Source organism: Cynocephalus volans, chromosome X (genome assembly GCF_027409185.1).
Source record: "Cynocephalus volans isolate mCynVol1 chromosome X, mCynVol1.pri, whole genome shotgun sequence".
NCBI lineage: Eukaryota > Metazoa > Chordata > Mammalia > Dermoptera > Cynocephalidae > Cynocephalus > Cynocephalus volans.
The window spans coordinates 69,430,867-69,454,584 of NC_084478.1; the positions used below are offsets into that span (position 1 = coordinate 69,430,867).

Genomic DNA, 23,718 nt, shown 5'->3' on the forward strand with positions numbered 1-23,718 from the left:
TCGTATTCATGAAGTCAGTGTCCAGTCCTATTTCCTGAAGTGTCTCTCCTATGTTTTATTTAAGAAGTTTTATTGTTTCAGGGTGTATATTTAAATCCTTAATCCATTTTGAGTTGATTTTAGTATATGGTGAGAGGTATGGGTCTAGTTTCATTCTCCTGCATATGGATATCCAGTTATCCCAGCACAATTTGCTGAAGAGGCAGTCCCTTCCCCGGTGAATAGGCGTGGTTCCTTTGTCAAGGATCAGATGGCAGTAAGTGTGTGGGTCGATTTCTGGATTCTCTATTCTATTCCATTGATCAGTGTGTCTGTTTTTATGCCAATACCATACTGTTTTGGTTATTATAGCTTTGTAGTATAGCTTGAAGTCGGGTAGTGTTATGCCTCCAGCTTTATTTTTTTTTGCTCAGCATTGCTTTGGCTACGCATGGTCTTTTATTATTCCATATAAATACCTGGATAGTTCTTTCCATTTCTGAGAAAAATATCATTGGAATTTTGATGGGGATTGCATTGAATTTGCATACCACTTTGGGTAGTATGGACATTTTCACTATGTTGATTCTTCCAATCTAAGAGCATGGGATATCTTTCCATCTTTTGTATCTTCTCTAATTTCTCTCAGCAGTGGTTTGTAGTTCTCATTATAGAGATTTTTCACATCCTTGGTTAACTCAATTCCTAAGTATTTTATTTTTTTGGTGGCTATTGTAAATGTGTAGGCTTTCTTGATTTCTCGTTCTGCATGTTCACTATTGGAGAAAAGAAATGCTATTGATTTTTGTGTGTTGATTTTGTATCCTGCTACTGTACTGAAATCATTTATCAATTCCAAGAGTTTTTTTGTAGAGGTTTTAGGCTGTTTGATATATAGGATCATGTCATCTGCAAACAGGGACAGTTTGACTTCACCTTTTCCAATCTGGATGCCCTTTATTTCCTTCTCCTCTCTGATTGTTCTGGCTAGTACTTCCAACACTATGTTGAATAGGAGTGGTGAGAGTGGGCATCCTTGTCTAGTTCCTGTTCTTAAAGGAAAAGCTTTCAGCTTTTGCCCATTCAGGATGACATTGGCAGTGGGTTTGTCATATATGGCTTTAATTATTTTGAGATACTTTCCCTCTATACCTAACTTATAGAGGGTCTTTGTCATGAATGAGTGCTGAACTTTATCAAATGCTTTTTCAGCATCTATGGAGATGATCATATGGTTTGATTTCATTAATATGGTGTATCACATTTATTGATTTGCATATGTTGAACCAACCTTGCATCGCTGGGATGAATCCCACTTGATCGTGGTGTATAATTTTACGTATGTGTTGCTGTATTCTGTTTGCTAGTATTTTATTGATGATTTTTGCATCTTTATTGATGAAGGATATCGGCCTGTAGTTTTCTTTTTTGGTTATATCTTTATCTGGTTTTGGTATCAGGATGATGTTTGCTTCATAGAATGAGTTTGGGAGATTTGCGTCCTGTTTCAATCTTTTGGAATAGTTTGTAAAGAATTGGTCTCAATTCCTCTTTGAATGTTTGGTAAAATTCTGCAGTGAATCCATCTGGTCCTGGGCTTTTCTTTGTTGGGAGCCTTCTGATAACAGCTTCAATCACCTTTATTGTTATTGGTCTGTTCAAATTTTCTACGTCTTCATGGTTCAGTTATGGGAGCTTGTGTGTGTCCAGAAATTTATCCATTTCCTCCAGACTTTCAAATTTATTGGCATATAGTTGTTTATACTAGTCTCGAATGATTCCTTGTATTTCAGATGAATCAGTTGTAATATCGCCTTTTTCATTTCTAATTTTTGTTATTTGAATCTTCTCTCTTCTTTTTTTTGTTAGCCATGCTAATGGTTTGTCAATTTTATTTATCTTTTCAAAAAACCACCTTTTTGATTCATTAATCTTTTGTATTTTTTTTGGGTTTCAATTTCATTAAGTTCTCCTCTGATTTTAATGATTTCTGTCTGTCTGCTAACCTTAGGTGTGGATTGTTCTTGTTTTTCTAGGTCTTAAAGGTGAAGTGTTAGGTTGTTCACTTGCCATTTTTCCATTCTTCTGAGGTGACCATTTAATGCAATAAATTTCCCCCTTAATACTGCTTTTGCAGTATCCCACAGGTTTTGGTATGATGTATCATTATTTTCATTAGTTTCAATAAATTTTTTGATTTCCTGCCTGATTTCTTCTTGGACCCATATGTCATTTAGTAGAATGCTGTTTAATTTCCATGTATTTGTATAGTTTCCAGAGTTTCGTTTGTTATTAATTTCTAGTTTTAATCCATTGTGGTCTGAGAAAATACATGGGATAATTCCAATTTTTTTGAATTCATAGAGACTTGATTTGTGACCTAATCTGTGATCTATCCTGGAGAATGATCCCTGTGCTGATGAGAAGAATGAATATTCTGAGGTTGTTGGATGGAATGTTCTGTAGATATCTGCCAATTCCAATTGGTCTAGAGTATTGTTTAGATCTTGTGTTTCTCTACTGATTCTTTGCCTCGATGATCTGTCTAATATTGACAGTGGGGTGTTCAGGTCCCCTGGTATTATGGTATTAGTGTCTATTTCCTTCTTTAGGTCTAATAGAGTTTGTTTTATAAATCTGGCTGCTGCAACATTGGGTGCGTACATATTTATACATATTTATGATTGTTATGCCTTCTTGATGGATCAGTCCTTTTATCATTAAGTAGTGTCCCTCATTGTCTCTTTTTATGGTTTTTAGTTTAAAGTCTATTTTGTCAGATATAAGAATAGCTACTCCAGCTCGTTTTTCTTTTCTGTTTGCATGGTAAATCTTTTTCCATCCTTTCACTCTTAGTCTATCTGAATCTTTATGGGTGAGGTGGGTCTCTTGTAGTGAGCATATAGTTGGGTCCTCCTTTTTAATCCAGTCAGCCAGTCTGTGTCTTTTGATTGGGGAATTTAAGCCTTTTACATTAAGAGTTATTATTGAAAGGTGTTGATTTATTCCAAGCAATTTTATTGGTTGTTTGGTTGTCTTAGGTGTCTTTTGTTCCTTGCGTTCTGATTTACGGTTTGGTTTCTGTTTTTGTTGGTTCCTTAGGTTGTAGATAGCGTTTTTGTTTGTTTGTTTTCTCTTCTTGAATGACATTTTTATTATACTAGTGGGTTTTGATTTTTCTTGGGTTTTTATGGCAGTGGTAGTTATTTTTCAGGAACCAAACCCAGTACTCCCTTGAGGATTTCTTGTAAGGGTGGCCGTGTGGTAGTGAACTCCCGCAGTTTCTGTTTGTCTGAGAAATATACTATTTGCCCTTCATTTCGGAAGGATAGCCTTGCTGGGTAGAGTATTCTTGGCTGGCAATATTTGTCTTTTAGTATTTTGAATATATAATCCCATTCCTTTCTAGCTTTTAGGGTTTGTGATGAAAAGTCTGATGTTAGCCTGATTGGGGCTCCGTTATAGGTGATTTGATGTTCTCTCTTGCAGCTTTTAAGATTCTCTGTCTCTGAGTTTTGCCAATTTGACTATAACATGTCTTGGTAAAGGCCTTTTTGGGTTGAATACGTTTGGAGATCGTTGAGCTTCGTGGATCTGAAGATCTATGATTTTTCCTATACCTGGGAAGTTTTCTGCCACTATTTTGTTCAGTATGTTTTCAATGCAATCTCCATTTTCCTCCCCTTCTGGAATACCCATGACTCAGATATTAGAGTGCTTAAGGTTGTCTGATCTCTCTCTCAGATTTTCTTCAATGTCTTTAATTCTTTTTTCTTTCTTTCTTTTTTTTTTTGCTTGTGTTATTTCAAAGAGCCCATTTTCAAGTTCAGAGGTTCTCTCTTCAACTTCGACAAGCCTGCTGGTTAAACTCTCCATTGTGTTTTTTATTTTGCTGAATAACTTCTTCAGTTCCGCAAGTTCTGCTACATTTTTTTTCAGGACATTGATTTCCTTGTACATTTCCTCTTTCTGGTCCTGTGTACTTTTCCTCGTTTCATCATGATGTCTAGCTGAGTTTTCTTGTATCTCATTCAGTTTCCTTAGAATTATCACTTGAAATTCCTTGTCAGTCATTTCAAGGGCTTCTTGTTCTATAGGATATAGAGTTTGAGATTTATTTACTTTTGGTGGTGTACTTTCTTGATTTTTGGTATTTCTGGTATCTTTTTTTGATGTTTATTCATTGTGGCAGGGGGTTTCACAGTCCACCAGTTTGAGACTATTGACTAACTATGATGTTGTTGTGGTTGCCAATTTGGTATGGCTACCTCCGTGACTGATCAGTTGGCCTCTAGTGCCTTGTGTGTATGGTTGCCTCGCATCTTGGGCCTCCCCAGGGAGCCACCTCTCTTGTCAGATTGGACTCTGCTGGGATGCTGGATCACAGGGTGGTACCACAGGGTGTGTGGTCTCTACTGAGCTTCCACTTCCTGTGCAGGACTTCTCCCTGTTCCGTGCGCTCTGGCCCGGGTTGCTGGATCTCGCCGTCGCGACCCCACAGGGTATGTGGTTTCTTTCGAGTCTCTGCCTCCCTAGCCGGAAGTCTCCCCACTCTGTGCACACTAGGCTGGGCTGGTGGATCTCGCAGTGGCAGCCCCGCAGGGTGTGTGTTTTGTGCCGAGTCTCCACCTCCCTAGCCAGACGTCTCCCCGCTCTGTGCGCACAGGACTGGGCTGGGACGTGTCTTCTGCAACCCTCATCTATCAGCCGGGCCTTCAAGACCCTGCTCGGCCCCACCTCGCCCAGGACATCTACCAGGTTTCTGCTAGGTGCAGATGACCAGTCGCTCTGGGTGCCTTTGTAGCACTGTGTAGATCTTTCTCGGGACTTATCACCTTCCTCCTGGTATCGTGGTTATTTTTGTACTTGTCTTATCTCCCACACAAGAGCGTGAGCTACTCGGGGGAGGAGCCCGCAGCACACAGTTCACCTTTGAATACCCCTGGCGGGGACCGAGTCTGGTGCCTGCCTGCAGTCAGCTCTCCGGCAGGTTGAAGCAAATTCGGGAACGCTCTGACCACACTATTCCTAACCAGAAATCGGTTAGGTGTTTTTCCGAATTGGTGGCCACAGAGATGGTATCTGCCTTCTGGTAACAGGAAGTTTACGGGGGCCGGAGCCCAGGGTGCGGTGGAGTGACAGTTGGCCCAGCCCGTATTTCCTTGCCCTGCCGACACTTGCCAGGGACGCCCCACGCCACCAGCCCTGCTAGAGAACCACAGAGGGAGGGGAGGGGAGGCTGGCCAGCAAGCCCCGGGAAGCCCCACGCCGGGGCAATCAAGTGGGAAGGCTCAGTGAGGAGCTGAGCCGGGCGAGGAGGACTGGCCTTGCTGAGCCAGGCTGGAGCCGCCACCACCAGAGAAAACGGAGGCAGCCCCAGGGCCGGTGAGTGACCTGGTGGGGCAGGTGGAAGCCAGGCGGGCGTCCGCCCCCCCCCATTAGGGCCGGGCCGGGGGTCACTCACGGGGCTGGGCTGGGCCGGTCGGCTGCCTCTCTGCCCCTGTGTTGTTGCCGTCCCTGTCCTCGGCCTCCACCGCCTCAGGCTGCTCACTCTGTCCCGCAGCGTGGCTCGGGCGCTCCCAGGAATCTTCTTTTATGCCGGCCTGAAACCTCGAATCCTGAATAGGGCAGATGGCTCCTGCAGCTAAAAAACAGTTCTTTTCCTGCTCCACACTTCAAAGCTGTTGCCTGTAAATGAGGCAGCCTCTCCTGCCAAGGGCAAAGTGGTGGTCAGCCCCCATGACCGGCCACCAGCAGCGGTCCTCCCTTAAGAGATGGCAAGAGGAAGGGCTTACCTTTTAAGAGAAATGTTTCACCTTGATTAAAACTATGAGTATGTGAATATAGTACCTGAGCCATGGTCCCTGCTTCAGAAATGTAAACTATATAATCTAGAGGTCTTTATTTTTTTCTCTCTTTTTTTGTTTTGTTTCATTTTTATTTAATTATTTATTTATTAAGAATATTCATGAGATACAAAGCTGATTGTCCCCCCTCCTGCCTATGATGTGGGGGCCAGATTCATACTGGGGGCATACCCATTAACAGAAATTACTTTTGTACCCTTTGTCCCCTCCCAATTATCCCCCAACTTCCCTCCCCTTCCCCCTCTCCCCTCAACTCCAATTTGTAGCCCTAGGAATGTTCCCTCCCTCTGTTGGATCACAGCACTACTGTGGTCTTTCTTTCCTGCCTTTCTTTCTCTCTTAGCTCCCTATTTTTTTTCTTAAATTAAGGAATAACTTAGGATAAAATGCACAAATCTCAATGAGTTTTTAGATGTATAATCAGCAACCAGATGATTATGTAAAACATTTCTAGCACCCCCAGAAAATTACACTTATATGCCTTCATAATGAGTACACCCTCTCCAGAGTTAAGGATTGTATTTGATTCTATTTAGAGTTATCACCATAGATTTGTTTTGTCTCTTCCCAATGCACTGTTTTAGTCTGGTCTCTTTTACTCAACATAATATTTTTCAGACATCTTTTTTATTACATGTATCACTAGTTTGTTCTTTGTTGTGGCTGACTAGTATGCCATTTTGTGTATGTGTATGTTCTAATGGGCATTTGGGGTGCTCCTAGAATTTGTCTATTATGAATAAAGCTGCTATGAACAAATGAAATCTTTTTACAGACACATCAGTTCTTTCTCTTGGATATCTCTAGGTGTGGAATTACTGGATCTGAGAGTAGGTATACAGATTTCTAAAGTTGTTGTACGACTTTACATTCCTGCCAAAAATGTAGAGAGTTCAAATTACTATACATTCTTGCCAATACTTAGTATTTTCAGTCTTTTTAATTTTAGGCATATGGTGAATATATAGTGATATTTTGCTGTGATTTTAAATTGTATTACCCTAACGAAGCCAACTATATGCTGCCTTCAAGAGACCCACCTCACCCATAAAGACTCACATAGACTAAGAGTGAAAGGATGGAAAAAGATTTACCATGCAAGCAAAACAGTAAAACGAGCTGGAGTAGCTATTCTTATATCTGACAAAGTAGACATTGAACTAAAAACCATAAAAAGAGACAATGAGGGACACTACATAATGATAAAAGGACTGATTGATCAAGAAGACATAACAATCATAAATATGTACGCACCCAATGTTGCAGCAGCCAGATTTATAAAACAAACTCTATTAGACCTAAAGAAGGAAATAGACACTAATACCATAATAGCAGGGGACCCGAACACCCCACTGTCAATATTGGACAGATCATCTAGGCAAAGAACCAGCAGAGAAACACAAGGTCTAAACAATACTCTAAACCAATTGGAATTGGCAGATATCTACAGAACATTCCATCCAACAACCTCAGAATACTCATTCTTCTCATCAGCACATGGATCATTCTCCAGGATAGATCGCATATTAGGTCACAAATTAAGTCTCTATGAATTCAAAAAAATTGGAATTATCCCATGTATTTTCTCAGACCACAATGGATTAAAACTAGAAATCAATAAGAAACAAAATTCTGGAAACTATACAAATACATGGAAATTAAACAGCATTCTACTTAATGACATATGGTTCCAAGAAGAAATCAAGCAGGAAATCAAAAAAATTATTGAAACTAATGAAAATAATGATACATCATACAAAAACCTGTGGGATACTGCAAAAACAGAATTAAGGGGGAAATTTATTGCATTAAATGGTCACCTCAGAAGAATGGAAAGATGGCAAGTGAACAACCTAACACATCACCTTAAAGATCTAGAAAAACAAGAACAATCCAAACTTAAAGTTAGCAGATGGAAAGAAATCATTAATATCAGAGCAGAACTTAATGAAATTGAAACCCAAAAAACAATACAAAAGATCAATGAATCAAAAAGTTGGTTTTTTGAAAAGATAAATAAAACTGACAAACCATTAGCATGGCTAACAAAAAAAAGAAGAGAGAACACTCAAATAACAAAAATTAGAAATGAAAAAGGTGATATTACAACTGATTCATCTGAAATACAAGGAATCATTCGATACTACTATAAACAACTATACGCCAACAAATTTGAAAATCTGGACAAACACAAGCTCCCAAAACTGAGCCATGAAGATGTAGAAAATCTGAACAGACCAAATACAATAAAGGAGATTGAAGCTGTTATCAGAAAGCTCCCAACAAAGAAAAGCCCAGGACCAGATGGATTCACAGCAGAATTTTACCAAACATTCAAAGAGGAATTGACACCGATTCTTTACAAACTATTCGAAAAGATTGAAACAGACGCAAATCTCCCAAACTCATTCTATGAAGCAAACATCATCCTGATACCAAAACCAGGTAAAGATATAACCAAAAAAGAAAACTACAGGCCGATATCCTTCATCAATAAAGATGCAAAAATCCTCAATAAAATACTAGCAAACAGAATACAGCAACACATACGAAAAATTATTCACCACGATCAAGTGGGTTTCATCCCAGGGATGCAAGGTTGGTTCAACATACGCAAATCAATAAATGTGATACACCATATAAATAAAATCAAACACAAGGATCATATGATCCATCTCTATAGATGCTGAAAAAGCATTTGATAAAATTCAGCACTCATTCATGACAGAGACCCTCTATAAGTTAGGTATAGAGGGAAAGTATCTCAACATAATCAAAGCCATATATGATCAACCCACTGCCAATATCATCCTGAATGGGCAAAAGCTGAAAGCTTTTCCTTTAAGAACAGGAACTAGACAAGGATGCGCACTCTCACCACTCCTATTCAACATAGTGTTGGAAGTACTAGCCAGAGCAATCAGAGAAGAGAAGGAAATAAAGGGCATCCAGATTGGAAAAGATGAAGTCAAACTGTCCCTGTTTGCAGATGACATGATCCTATATATCGAACAGCCTAAAGCCTCTACAAAAAAACTCTTGGAGGTGATAAATAATTTCACCACAGTAGCAGGATACAAAATCAACACACAAAAATCAGTAGCATTTCTATTCTCCAATAGTGAACATGAAGAAAGGGAAATCAAGAAAGCCTGCCCATTTACAATGGCCACCAAAAAAATAAAATACTTAGGAATTGAGTTAATCAAGGATATGAAAAATCTCTATAATGAGAACTACAAACCACTGCTGAGAGAAATTAGAGAGGATACAAGAGGATGGAAAGATATCCCATGCTCTTAGATTGGAAGAATCAACATAGTGAAAATGTCCATACTACCCAAAGTGGTATACAAATTCAATGCAATCCCCTCAAAATTCCAATGACATTTTTCTCAGAAATGGAAAGAACTATCCAGACATTTATATGGAATAACAAAAGACCATGCATAGCCAAAGCAACGCTGAGCAAAAAAAATAAAACTAGAAGCATAACACTACCTGACTTTAAACTATACTACAAAGCTATAATAACCAAAACAATATGGTACTGGCATAAAAACAGACACACTGATCAATGGAATAGAATAGAGAATCCAGAAATCAATCCACACATCTACAGCCATGTGATCTTTGACAAAGGCACCAAGCCTATACACTGGGGAAGAGACTGCCTCTTTAGCAAATGGTGCTGGGAGAACTGGATATCAATATGCAGGAGAATGAAACTAGACCCATACCTTTCACCATACACTAAAGTCAACTCAAAATGGATTAAAGAAATAAATATACACCCTGAAACAATAAAACTTCTTAAAGAAAACATAAGAGAAACACTTCAGGAAATAGGACTGGACACAGACTTCATGAATACGACCCCAAAAGCACGGGCAACCAAAGGAAAAATAAACAAATGGGATTATATGAAACTAAAAAGCTTCTGCACAGCAAAAGAAACAATTAACAGAGTTAAAAGACAACCAACAGAGTGGGAGAAAATATTTGCAAAATATACATCTGAGAAAGGATTAATATCCAGAATATACAAACAACTCAAACAACTTTACAAGAAAAAAACAAGCAACCCAATTAAAAAATGGGCAAAAGTGCTAAGTAGGCATTTCTCTAAGGAAGATATACAAATGGCCAAGAGATACATGAAAAAGTGCTCAATATCACTCAGCATCTGGGAAATGCAAATCAAAACTACACTGAGATACGATCTCACCCCAGTTAGGATGGCTAAAATCCAAAAGACTCTGAACGATAAATGCTGGCGAGGTTGCAGAGAAAAAGGAACTCTCATACATTGTTGGTGGGACTGCAAAATGGTGCGGCCTCTATGGAAAATGGTATGGAGGTTCCTCAAACAATTGCAGATAGATCTGCCATATGACCCAGCTATCCCACTGCTGGGAATATACCCAGAGGAATGGAAATCATCAAGTCGAAGTTATACCTGTTCTCCAATGTTCTTCACAGCACTCTTTACAATAGCCAAGAGTTGGAACTAGCCCAAATGTCCATCATCGGATGAGTGGATATGGAAAACGTGGTATATCTACACAATGGAATACTACTCAGTTATAAAAACGAATGAAATACTGCCATTTGCAACAATATGGATGGACCTTGAGAGAATTATATTAAGTGAAACAAGTCAGGCACAGAAAGAGAAATACCACATGTTCTCACTTATTGGTGGGAGCTAAAAATAAATAAATAAATTCACACACACACACACAAAAATACTGCGGGGGAGGGAAGAGGACATAGCAACTACAATTTCTTGAAGTTGATACGACAAGCAAACAGAAAGGACATTGTTGGGTGGGAGGGGGGAGAGGGAGTAGGGAGGGTGGTTTCGGTAATGGGCCCCAATAATCAACCACACTGTATATCGACAAAATAAAATTAAAAAAAAAAAAAAGTAAATTGTATTCCCCTAACGAAAAAACAATTTATTTTTGACTGGTAAGAGGATAGCAACCCTCGGCATGGTGTTGTCTGCACCATGCTCAGCCAGTGAGCACACCAGCCATCCTTATATAGGATTCGAACCTGCGGCCTCCGTGCTACCAGCGCTGCACTCTCCTGAGTGAGCCAAGGGGCAGTCCCCTAACGAAAAATTTTATTGAGCACCTTTTCATATGCTTATTGTGCATTTGTCTCTCTTTGTTAGTGAAGTGCTTGTTTGAGTCTTTTGTCAATTACTAATTGGCTATTTGTCTTTTTCTTAATGATTTGTAGTTCCTTTAATATTCTGTATTTACGTCCTTTGTCAGATATTTCTACTATGAATATTTTTCTGAGTCTGTGGCTTGTTTTTTCAGTTTTTTTGTGATACCTTTGATGAAGATCATTTTTATTTTGTTGAACTATAATATATCACTATTTTTTATGGTTACTGCTTTTTGCATACTGCCCAAGAAATTTTTGCCCACCTCAAAGTCACACAGATATGCTCCTTTGTTTTCCTTTAAATCCTTTATGGTTTTAGCCCTCTTATTCAGGTCTGTGATCTGGCCAATTTTTTGGTAAAAACTTAACATCAGTAAAAATGGTTTGTGTGTCCCCAACATACATAATTTTATGTATAGATGATATAATTTACTTCCACCAACATTAAATATTAATAAAGTTTGATTTTAATTTTTTTTAGATAAACATAAGCATAAACAGAAGTTCCAGTGGATCATCTTATGCACAGCCTGGGGTATATGTACCCCACTCTGGACACTGATATTCTAAACCACCAAAGTCTAACGTTTGTGACAAACACTGATGACAGCAATGTCAGCAGAAGAATTGAGTATAAACAAATGGTTAGAGTTGACAAAATGTAAACAGGACCCCAGCGAGTATATCTGCTAACAATGTAAGAAATCCTGAGTTTACTCTTGTGTGGTCATGTTTATCTCCCCTTAGCTGGCTTAAAGAGACAGCAAAACAATCTGACTTGGTAGGAGCAAAGACAAACTTGTCTTTGGTTGCTGATGTAGGGGTCAGTACTTTTGACTCCCTTCCCCTGTCCTCATCCCCAAATTTCTAGAGTTGAGCTTGACTCTGGGCTGAGTTTTTGGCATAGATGCTTAGAATTTGACTTGGGCTAATTCCCAGGGACATTTAATGATTTGGAGTTTAGGGGGTCTTTGTTGTGAGGATTAGTAAACTAGATGGTGATTAAGCAGCTGGGGAGGCAGGAGGTTTCTGTAGGGATAGGTCATGCTGTGGGGTGCAGCATAGTTCTGTGGATTCAAGGTCAAGAGCGCCCTTGGGCCTGACCCACAGAGTTTCACATTCTGGGGCAGCTCCTTTTAGGATTTGGGCACCTGCTTCTTAGCTGGTAGAGGGAAAGAATGGCTTCTCCCTTGGTGTCCACTCCCTCCCTCTATCTACATACAGGGATTACTGCTTTGAACCAGACCTACTTATGTCTTTTTAATTGGTTGTTATTTTTGAATTTTCATTTATTTAAGAGATAGGTTTTTGGGTTTTGTTTTGCCTTTTGGGAGGGTGGGGTAAAGTAGGGAAGATTAAATTAGGAGCAACAGAGTTTTTTGTTTTTCAACTCTAGAGTGCTTTGGACATTTGAGAGGCAATTTTAAGGGGAGGGAGTTACTGAGTAAGACAAGTTGGGGCAGCCAGTGTCTGCAACCTGGAATCAGAGCATTGAAAATGATGGCAAGGAGATTGAAGAGGTTTAAAAGCCTGTATCTCCCCTTTCCAGGGCACCCTGATTAATCTCTCCTAGCGGGATGAGATTCTAAGAAATATCAACAGGGGAGCACAGATCAGAACCAGATACCACCCAACTTGTGCCTTGCTCAATATTTCAAACTAAGTTTCAGAATAAGCAAGGACTTTGTCCTTTCTTTGATGATCCTATTTCCTAACAGTTAAACTTCTCAAAGCCAGCTTATCCTCATCTCTACATTTTCTCTCTGTTGATTTTCCAGAAAAGGCCAAATTGCTGAACAGTTGTCTGGAGTGTTACTAAACAGTTGAAAATCTTTCAAAGGTGCTAAAAAGAGATTCAAAGATATATGCCTTTTTTTAAGCAATAGAACTGCTGTATTCTTGGTGGGCCTTTTCTATCTATTTTATATACATATATATACATATTTAAATAATTATGTTGTTTGCCTTCTTAGACTATGGACAAGCTGGCAGAGGTAGGAGTATGGGCTAGTAATTTGGCCAGAAGCTCTTAGAACTGACCAAAGAAGTTTCAGTCGATGCCTATTTTTTCCAATAAATTTCTTGTAACAAGCAGAGGTATTCACAATCAAGTCATTGAATTTTAATGCTACTCTTACACTACTCTAATAGGCATACAATACCTGTTGGTTATTATTGCAGATAGTGTTTCTCCTACTGAATGCATTTTATAAATATAAACATGATCTAATATTTTTCCTTCACTTTTTCGTATTTCCTATGTGTATTCAAAAAACCCAAGCAAGTATCTGCTAGTATCTGACTAAATAAAAGCTACTAGAAAGCCAGTAAATGATGTTAAGTCAATTTTTCTTTGCCTTTACTCTCAAGGAGCCAAATGGTCACTTTGTTGACAGCTATCAGAGCATTTCTTGCTTCACTGAAGACCCATCAAAAATCCAAATCGCTGTCTCATTAGCACAAAATGGGGCTTCAGGAATCTCTTTCTCCAGTGTCCCAACTGTGCCTTAAGTGTTCCAACCTTGGTGGACCACTCTGCAACAATGGATAGAGACCCAGAGGAATTGAGAGATGGATGTTAATTAGTCAGTTTTGAAGGAGTGAAACATGGATGAAGGCAAAGTACAATGGGGCAAAAAGCCGGGATTATCTGTGTCAGCAGAAGGATAATGCATGACTGCTAACTGCTCACAGGTCACTGAATGTCAGAGCTGCAAGGGCCCAGAGCTGTCGGAGCCCGAAGAGACCATCTAGTCAGGGCCCCACGTTTTATCAGTAAGAGTAAGAGAAGCTGCAAGAGAGGAAAAGGACCTGTCCAAGGTCAATCACCCCTTCCCAGCTTTTGAAACACAGCTGTCTTGTGGTGATATGACCTCTGTGCAATCAATTGTCAGTTACTTGGGCCACTCACTGCTAGCCCAGTGATCACTTGGATAATCCAAAATGACATGTAAATTAACCATCGTTTACACTGGACTTTGTGATGTGTGTTCATACCAACATTCTAGTGCATCTGGGTCTAATCTGAGAATTCGCACACTTCAAATGAAACAAGAAAACCACCCTGAAAGTTTGATTCAGGAAAAGCTGGAAAGTTGACCAGCCTTACTGAATGGATAGCATCATATGATATTATACAGCCCCTCAAGCAAGGTATGTTAATTTCAACAAATTTCTTGATTCACACCTTTCCTGGGCCCCAGCCAGTTATGAGAGAGAGGTGGGATGGTGAGAAGGGGAAAATAAAACCTTTACAGAAGAATGTACATACATACATATATGTATATCTTCCTCTTTCCTTCTCTCCCTTTTTCTCCCTTCCTCCCATTTGTTCTTTCTTCCTTCCTTTCCTTTTCTTTTCCTTGCTAGAAACATAAACATTTGCTTTGTCTTCTGTATAAACAAATGTGTGGTTCAGTCATTGACCTGGAGAAGTGGCTGTCAGAAGGCCAGACAATAAATGGAAGACATGCTGAATCTCAGGAATCTAGAGATAGACGGGGGGAGGAGAAAGTCTAGTGAGCAGTAATGAAAAAGAACCAAAAAGTCCAGAGGAGTAAGGTGGAGTGAGTTGTCCAGATCAGTAAATACCCTGGGTCTGGAAAAAGGCTGCTTTGGGATATATTCCAAGGGATCTTCAACCAAATGGAGTCTCATTTCCTGATTGGACCTGTCTGGAATCTGGGATTATGCTGGGAACCCAAAATTTGCTGATTTCTTGTCTGAGCATCCTCACACTTGTACTAAAGTGAAATTATTATACTCAACATATCTCCTGAGGAGGATGCTGCTGGTGACTGAGAAGGGGCACGAAACAGAAAAAGGAGCATGAACAGTCGACCTGAAGCTATAGTCCAAGAAAAAGTCTCTGCAAGGACTCAGTGGCAGCTGAAGTAGTTGTAGGGAATGCAAAATGCCTGAGCTTTTGCTGCAGCAATAATTAAGCATTGCAGTTTAAAACGTTTCCCCCTTTCATTTTCTGGCCTAGAATAAGCAGAGATCTTGCTGATGTTGCTTAATTAACCAAGGGTGGTACTTGATATCAATACATATTGAAAGGAAGACTTGCTATGGGTAACAGTAATATGGATAATTGAGTTGTATGAATTAAAAAATGGGTAGAGTGAATTAAGACTAATGTACATCAACAGGGAAAATCTGTTAGCATTCATTAGTTAGACTCCTACTTGTGGTTCTTTGTTAGCTCCAGGAAGCTCTTTCAAATGACTGATCCCTGTTGAAAGTTCTGCCTGATGCTAAAGGCCTTCCATGGATGCCAAAGGAATGAGTCATTCAAATAGAACTTCTGAAATTCAAGTACAGCACTTTGCTTTGCTTTACTCTTTACTTTTTTTTTTTTTTTTTTTTTTTTTTTGGGCAGCAGGCAGCTTTGACTGCAGAGTAATAATAATGACAATGGAAATAAGAGGGTAATCTTAATTAATTTGTTGAGAGTTGCTCCCCATTTACCAATATTGGCTTGTTTTGTCTTGAGTGGTGGCCCAGGTACTGGAATGAAGGTATATATATTCAATGTCACTTTGCTAACCTATGATTTGTCAGACAAAGGTTAATTTTTTAAAAAAACTGTTGGGTTAGTGGCTTTAAATTTAATAACAGTCTGTTATTTAACTCAGAGGTTCAATTTCTTTGATCTGTTTTTTTTTTTTTTTAATTCTGAATTAACATTTTTCTCTGCACTCAGGAGGTCTCATTTGCCAGACTGCACATGAGCTGGCCAACCTAAAGCTCAGTAATATTCTAACTTCCACTGTGTGGGAATAGATCAGGGTGTTGCTAAAAAAGACTGAAAGAAAGATTGGAACAAGAGCAGAAGTGTAAAAGTACCTTCAGCAAAGACAAGCCCTTAGTTGCCCCATTTAGAATCTGTCTTTCACAAAGGACTATACAATTTAATCATCTTTACCTCCCCTGTCCCTAGGGTGCGGGAGGAGAAGGGAGGGGGGACCTCCTCGTGATTACACTGGTCGGTTGGGGATTTTTTTTTTACCTGACCATCTAAGTGGACATATAAACTTTAGACAGTAACCCACCTCTGAGGCTGGGCGATAAGAAATTTTTTCATTTCTGTATCTCCAGCTCTTAGCATGTTGTCCTGTGCATAGTAGAAATTTACTAAATAGTTGAGGAATGAATGAGTGGATGGATGAGATGACTCCTATCACTATGGATGGAATTGATGTTCCAGTAGGTAGAACTCATCTTTGTGGTAAAAGGAATGTTACATATAAAATGAGCTGTAAGCAAGGACCTTGGGGACATTGTGCTTTGCTTTGCTTTTGCCTACCCCTATGGCTATTATTTTTGCCTTTGTTTTCAGGTCCCCCCACCCTGACAACCTTCTTGTCCAGATTGCCCTGGTCAATGGAAATTCTATAGGCCGTGGTGGAACAGTAAACACCCATCTTCCCAGTTTTTGCTGAATGCCCACTGTGTGCCAGACACTGGAAGCACTGTGCTAGGCAGGCACTTGTTGAAGAAAAATAGATAAACAGCAGCTACTTTGTTTGTGCCTACTTTGTATCCTTTGAATTTGCAATTCAAAGAATTGCAGAATGTTGAGCTGGAAGCCACCCTCAAAATCTTCAGTCAGTCTCCTTGTTATAATAATAATCAGAGCTCATATTTATTAAGGACTTACTGCTCTCAGACACTTCATATAGTAATAACCCTGTGAGGTAGGTATTCTTCTTGTCTACATTTCACTTATTAGGTAATTGAGACACAGAGATGTAAGGTAACTTGCTCAAGGTCACACAGCTAGGAAGTAGTAGAGGCAGGATTCAAACTCAAGTTTGTCAGACTTCAAAGCCTGCCCCCAAATAGGAAAGAACCTGACAGAGGTCATTTTGCTGGAACCTGGCTCTTCTGGTTGTAATTTGTGTGCACATTTTGCTATGCCATACTGCTACTTTTGCCACACTGTGTGGCTCCTTCCAAGTATCATTTTCTTATTCAGAAATGCTCGTCTCCCCAGATGGACTGTTCATTCCTCCAGGCAGGGATTATGTTATTTCTGTGTTGTCTCCTTCCTCAAGGGCTTGCCCAAGCTTTGCCTTCAGTAAATAATGGCCTGTGATCAACTCCTGTGCTGCTCCGGGGACTTGCCTAGAGCCATTCCTCAGTACTACTTGTGGCTCTGAGATGGGGAGGAGCCAGGAAGTAGAATTTGGGGGAATAAGTAGCCTCACCACCTGCTTTCCGTTTTGTTCTCTGCAACACAGATTGAAGATGGAGGCAAGGCAGCCTTGTCCCAGAAGATGAGGACTGGTGATGAGCTGGTGAATATCAATGGCACTCCATTGTATGGCTCCCGCCAAGAGGCCCTCATCCTCATCAAAGGCTCCTTCCGGATCCTCAAGCTGATTGTCAGGAGGTAAGGTGCAGGGAGATTTGCCGTAAGGTGCAGAAGCCACTGAAACTACTTGGTCGGTAGCAAAGCTTCGGTAGAGTCATGTCTGTACCAATATCATCAAGGAAAAAGGTCTTTCAGATGAACAGAATTTTGCAGACGACTGAAGCAGAATGGCGTCAGAGGAAGGGCCTTTGCTTCAAATCCTGGCACTGCCACATATTACTGCTTCAAGACTCAGTTTCCTTATTTGCTATTGAGAGGACTAAATGACTCAATACACACCAGGGGCCTACCTAGCCCAGCATTTTTCTGTATCCTTCATAGCAGACAGCCACTGCTTAACCACATTACCACTGGATACCTAAAGAGACTGTACTGCCAGCCATGGTGGGCAGTCTGGAAGCTGTGCCAAAGTCTAAGACAGACACCCTTCCCTTGAGTGTACAGTCCAACAGGAGAGAAATGACACATGTGACAAATTAATTAGCAAAAGGTTTTTTAAGAAAGCAATAAATGAGGTTTCATAGGGTGGTGTGTGATTGTCAAATGGATTTTTTTTTTTTTTTTTTGACAGAAATTGCTATTAGAGTTACAGAGAAAGAGATATCACTTCAGGAGGAATTGATAGGGTAAGACTCAATAAGGAGGTGAAATTTGAGCTAAAGCATGAGTAGAATTTGAAAACTAAATCATCAGAAAAGGAAAGCATTCTAGGTAAGGGGAGTAGCATAAGCAGAAGGAAGGTAAGGACATATGTGGGCACAGTCATTCTGCTCCCACCAAAGCATCTACTTATTGATCAGCTTTCCACATGGCCTTTCTGTCATTTTGCTGCTGCATCTTTGCTTTGTACTACTGGAGCTCATGTTTCTCCCTTTCTACTGGATTGTTTCCTTTATCTTATACACAGGCCTCAGTTTCTCAATCTTTTTTTTTCACTTTAATTTTTAATTTAACATAGTTGATCTTACATATCTGTTGGGTACAGAATTGAATGTCAATACATGTATGCAATATGTGATGCTCAAATCAGAATAATTATTTTATTCAACAATATACACTGTCATCATTTTTCGTAACCCCTTACCAATTCCTCCAATACCCTACTCCCCCTTTTTCACCTCTGGTAACCTCAGTTCTCCTTTTTGAAAGTTCAGCATACTATTGTGATTGATATATCTTTCTTTCTTTCACTTGTATATTTATTTTTTAGCTCCCACTTATGTGTGAGAACATATGGTATTGCCCTTTCTGTGCCTGCCTTATTTCACTTAACATAATTTTCTCTAAGGCCACCCATGTTGCTGCAAATGGCAGAATTTCATTCTTTTTTAGGGCAGAGTAATATTCCACTGTGTATCTGTACTGCATGTTCCTTATCCAGTCATCTGCATCTTATTTTATTTTTGCACAGTACATTCTTTTTATTGGTTATGAATAATCATGAGATACAAAGCTGATTGTCACCACTCATGCCCAAGATGTGATGGCCAGATCCATACTGATACTGGCATACTGCCCATTACCACACATTGTGATTATACCCCGTGACCCCCACCCAATTATCCCTGACCTCCCTCCCCATCCCTCTTTCTCCCACTCCATTTTTTATCCCTAGGTATGCTCTCTCTCTCTGCAAGTCCAACATACCACTGTGGTCTTTCTTCCTTCTTTCTCTCTCAGCTCCCACGTATGAGTGAGTACATGTGGTATTTATCCCTCTGTGCTTTGCTTATTTCACTCAACATAAGTTTCCCCAGGCTCATCCATGTTGTTGTAAATGTCAGAATTTCATTCTTTTTTTATGGCACAGTAGTATTCCATGGTGTATATATACCACATTTTCATTATCCAATTGTCCATCAATGGACATTTAGGTTGGTTCCATATCTTGGCTAGTGTGAACAGAGTTGCAATGAACATAGGAGTGCAGGTATCCCTTCGATGATGATTTCCATTCCTCTGGGTATATACCCAGAAGTGGGATTGCTGGATCACATGGAAGATCTATCTGTAGTTGTTTGAGAAACCTCCATACTGTTTGCCATAGTGTTTATACTAATATACAGTCCCACCAACAGTGTAGGAACATTCCCTTCTCTCTACACCCTCACCAGCATTTGTTATTCTCCAACTATTTGATTATAGCCAGTCTAACTGGGGTAAGGTGATATCTAAATGTGGTTTTAATTTGCATTCCTCTGATGACTAGTGATGCTGAGCATTTTTTCGTGTACCTGATGGCCATTTGTATGTCTTCCTTTGAAAAATGTCTATTCAGCTCCTTTGCCCGTTTTTAAATTGGGTTGTTTATTTACTGTGTAATTGCTTGATTTCCTTGTATATTATGGATATTAATCCCTTGTTGGAGGCATAGTTAGCAAAAATTTTCTCCAACTCTGTAGGTTGTCATTTCACTCTGTTGATTGTTTCCTTTACCGTGTACAAGATTTTTAGTTTGATATAGGCCCCTTTGTTTATTTTTTCTTTGTTGCTTGTGCTTTCCAGCTCATATTCATAAAGTCTGTGCCCAGACCTAGTTCCTGAAGTGTTTCACCTATATTTTCCCTTAGTAATTTTACAGTTTCAGGTCTTATACTTAAGTCTTTAATCCACTTTGAGTTGATTTTAGTATATAGTGAGAGGTGCATGTCTAGTTTCATTCTTCTGCATATGGATATCCAGTTTTCCCAGCACCACTTATTGAAGAGGCAGTCTTTTCCCCAGTGTAGGTAGGTTTTTGTTGCTTTTGTCAAATATCAGATGGCAGTAAGCCTGAGGGGTGATTTCTCAGTTCTCTATTCTGTTCCACTGGTACGAGTGTCTATTTTTATGCCAGTACAATGCTGTTTTGGTTACTGTAGTGTTGTAGTATAATTTGAAGTTAGATAGTGTTATGCCTCTAGCTTTATTTTTTTTGCTCAGGATTGCATTGGCTATTTGGGGTCTTTTGTTGTTCCATATGAGTGTTAAGACTGTTTTTTCCATTTCTGTGTAGAATGTCATAGGTATTTTGATGGGGATTGCATTGAATCTTTTGACCGCTTTGGGTAGTATAGACATTTCACAATGTTAATTCTTCCAATCTGAGAGCATGGAATGTCTTTCTATCTTACTGTGTCTTCTTTGATTTCTTTCAGTAGTGGTTTATAGTTCTCATTGTAGAGATCTTTCACCTCCTCGGTTAAATTGATTCCTAGGTGCTTTATTGTTTTCATGACTGTTGTAAATGGGTTTATTTTCTTGATTTCTCTTTCTGTAACTCATTATTGCAGAATATAAATGCATCTGATTTGAGGGCATTTATTTTATATCCTGCAATGTTACTGAAATTATTAACCAGCTCTAGGAGTTTTTTGCTAGAGTCTTTAGGTCTTTCTATTCATAGTACCATGTCATCTGTAAATAGGGACAGTTTGATTTCATCTTTTCCTCTTTAAACGTGTGATAGAATCCAGCTGTAAAGCCATCCAGACCTGGGATTTTCTTTGTTGGTAGATTTCGGATTACCGCTTTAAACTCGTTGCTTGCTATTGGTCTATGTAGGTTTTCTATCTCTTCTTGATTCAGCCTGGGTAGTTTGTATGTGTCCAGAAACTTATCCATATCTTCCAGGTTTTTATATTTGTTGGCATACAGTTGTTTATGATGGTCTCTAATGATTCTTCATATTTCCGTGGTATCGGTTGTAATGTTTCCCTTTTCATTTCTGATTTTTGTTATTTGGGTCTTCTTTCTCCTTTTTTTTGTTAACTTAGCTAATGGTTTGTCTATTTTACTAACTCTTGAAAAACGAACTTTTTGTTCCATTGATCTTTTTTTTTTGGAACTTTTTCCTTTTATTTAATTTTAAAATTATTATATAGTAAAATTGACATTTTGGGGTGGGATACAGTTCTATGAATTTTAACACGTTATGGATTCATATAACTACCACCACTACTGGAATACAGAACAGTTTATTCATCCCCCAAACTCATTCATACTATTTCTTTTTTTTAGCAACTGACTTCAGTGTCTTCATACAATTTCTTTCTTTTTGTTTTAATTTTATTTAATTTTGTCAGTATACAATGTGGTTGATTATTGTGGCCCATTACCAAAACCTCCCTCCCTCCTCCCTCTCCCTCCTCCTTCCCAACAACCTCATATCTGTTTGCTTGTCGTATCAATTTCAAGGAATTGTAATTGTTATGTCTTCTTCCTCCCCCCACCAGTTTATTTGTGTATTTATTTATTTATTTTTAGCTCCCACAAATAAGTGAGAAATGTGATATTTCTCTTTCTGTGCCTGACTCGGTTCACTTAATATAATTCTCTCTAGGTCCATCCATGTTGTTGCATATGGCAGTATTTGATTCTTTTTTATAGCAGAGTAGTATTCCATTGTGTAGATATACCACATTTTCCGTATCCACTCATCTGATGTTGGACATTGGGCTGGTTCCAACTCTTAGCCATTGTAAAGAGTGCTGCGATGAACACTGGGGAACAGGTATACCTTCAACTTGCAGATTTCCATTCCTCTGGGTATATTCCCAGCAGTGAAATAGCTGGGTCATATGGTAGATCTATCTGCAATTGTTTGAGGAACCACCAAACCATTTTCCATAAAGGTTGCACCATTTTGCAGTTCCACCAACAGTGTAAGAGGGTTCCTTTTTCTCCACAACCTCGCCAACATTTGTCATTCACAGTCTTTTGGATATTAACTATCCTACTTGAGGTGAGATGGTATCTCATTGTGGTTTTGATTTGCATCTCCCAAATGCCAAGTGATGCTGAGGATTTTTTCATGTGTCTGTTCACCATTCTTATATCTTCCTTTGAGAAATGCCTATTTAGCTCTTGTGCCCATTTTTAATTGGGTTGCTTGTTTTTTTCTTGTAAAGTTGTTTCAGTTCCTTATATATTCTGGAAATTAATCCTTTGTCAGATGTATATTTTGCAAATATTTTCTCCCACTCTTTTGGTTGTCTTTTAACTCTGTTAATTGTTTCTTTTGCTGTGCAGAAGCTTCTTAGTTTGATTTAATCCCATTGTTTATTTTTCATTTGGCTGCCTGTGCTTTTGGGGTCGTATTCATGAAGTCTGTGTCCAGTCCTATTTCCTGAAGTGTCTCTCCTATGTTTTCTTTAAGAAGTTTTATTGTTTCAGGGTGTATATTTAATTCTTTAATCCATTTTGAGTTGACTTTAGTGTATGGTGAAAGGTATGGGTCTAGTTTCATTCCTGCATATTGATAACCAGTTCTCCCAGCACCATCTGCTGAAGAGGCAGTCTCTTCCCCAGTGTATAGGCTTGGTGCCTTTGTCTAAGATCAGATGGCTGTAGGTGTGTGGGTTGATTTCTGTATTCTGTATTTTATTCCATTGATCCATGTGTCTGTTTTTATGCCAGTACCATGCTGTTTTGGTTATTATAGCTTTGTAGTATAGTTTAAAGTCAGGTAGGGTTATGCCTCCAGCTTTATTTATTTATTTTTTTTGCTCAGAATTGCTTTGGCTATGCATGGTCTTTTGTTATTCCATATAAATGTCTGGATAGTTTTTTCCATTTCTGAGAAAAATGTCATTGGGATTTTGATGGGGATTGCACTGAATTTTTATACCACTTTGGATAGTATAGACATTTTCACAATATTGATTCTTCCAATCCAAGAGCATGGGATATCTTTCTATCTTCTTGTGTCCTCTTTAACTTCTCTCAGCAGTGGTTTGTAGTTCTCATTATAGAGATTTTTCACATCCTTGCTTAATGCTATTCCTAAGGATTTTCTTTTTTGTGGCTATTTTAAATGGGCCAGCTTTCTTGATTTCTCTTTCTGCACATTCACTATTGCAGAATAGAATTGCTACTCATTTTTGTGTGTTGATTTTGTATCCTGCAACTTTGCTGAAATCATTTATCAACTCCAAGAATTTTTTGTTGAGGCTTTAAGCTGTTTGATATATAGAATTATATCATCTGCAAACAGAGACAGTTTGACTTCATCTTTTCCAATCTGGAGGAAATTTACTTAATTCTCTTCTCTGATTGCTCTGGCTAGTACTTCCAACAGTATGTTGAATAGGAGTGGTGAAAGTGGGCATCTTTGTCTAGTTTCTGTTCTTAAAGGAAAAGCTTCCAGCTTTTTCCCATTTGGGATGATATTGTCAGTGGGTTTATCATATATGGCATTAATTATGTTGAGATACTTTCCATCTATAACGTCGGTCTTTTCCATTGTTTTTGGGGTCTCTATTTCATTTAGTTCTCCTCTGATCTTCATTATTTCTTTCTGTCTACTACCTTTAGGATTGGCTTGTTGTTGAG

General features: G+C 39.1%; 1 protein-coding gene across 1 annotated transcript in view; it reads left to right on the plus strand.

Annotated features, from left to right (window-relative positions):
• The window catches only part of SHROOM4 (shroom family member 4), a 283,947-nt gene that overhangs the window by 138,535 nt on the left and 121,694 nt on the right, over positions 1-23,718 (plus strand). Inside the window, exon 2 of the mRNA XM_063084446.1 lies at positions 17,273-17,424. Within this exon, the coding sequence (XP_062940516.1) occupies positions 17,273-17,424 (152 nt within the window). The remainder of the gene's footprint in view (positions 1-17,272; positions 17,425-23,718) is intronic.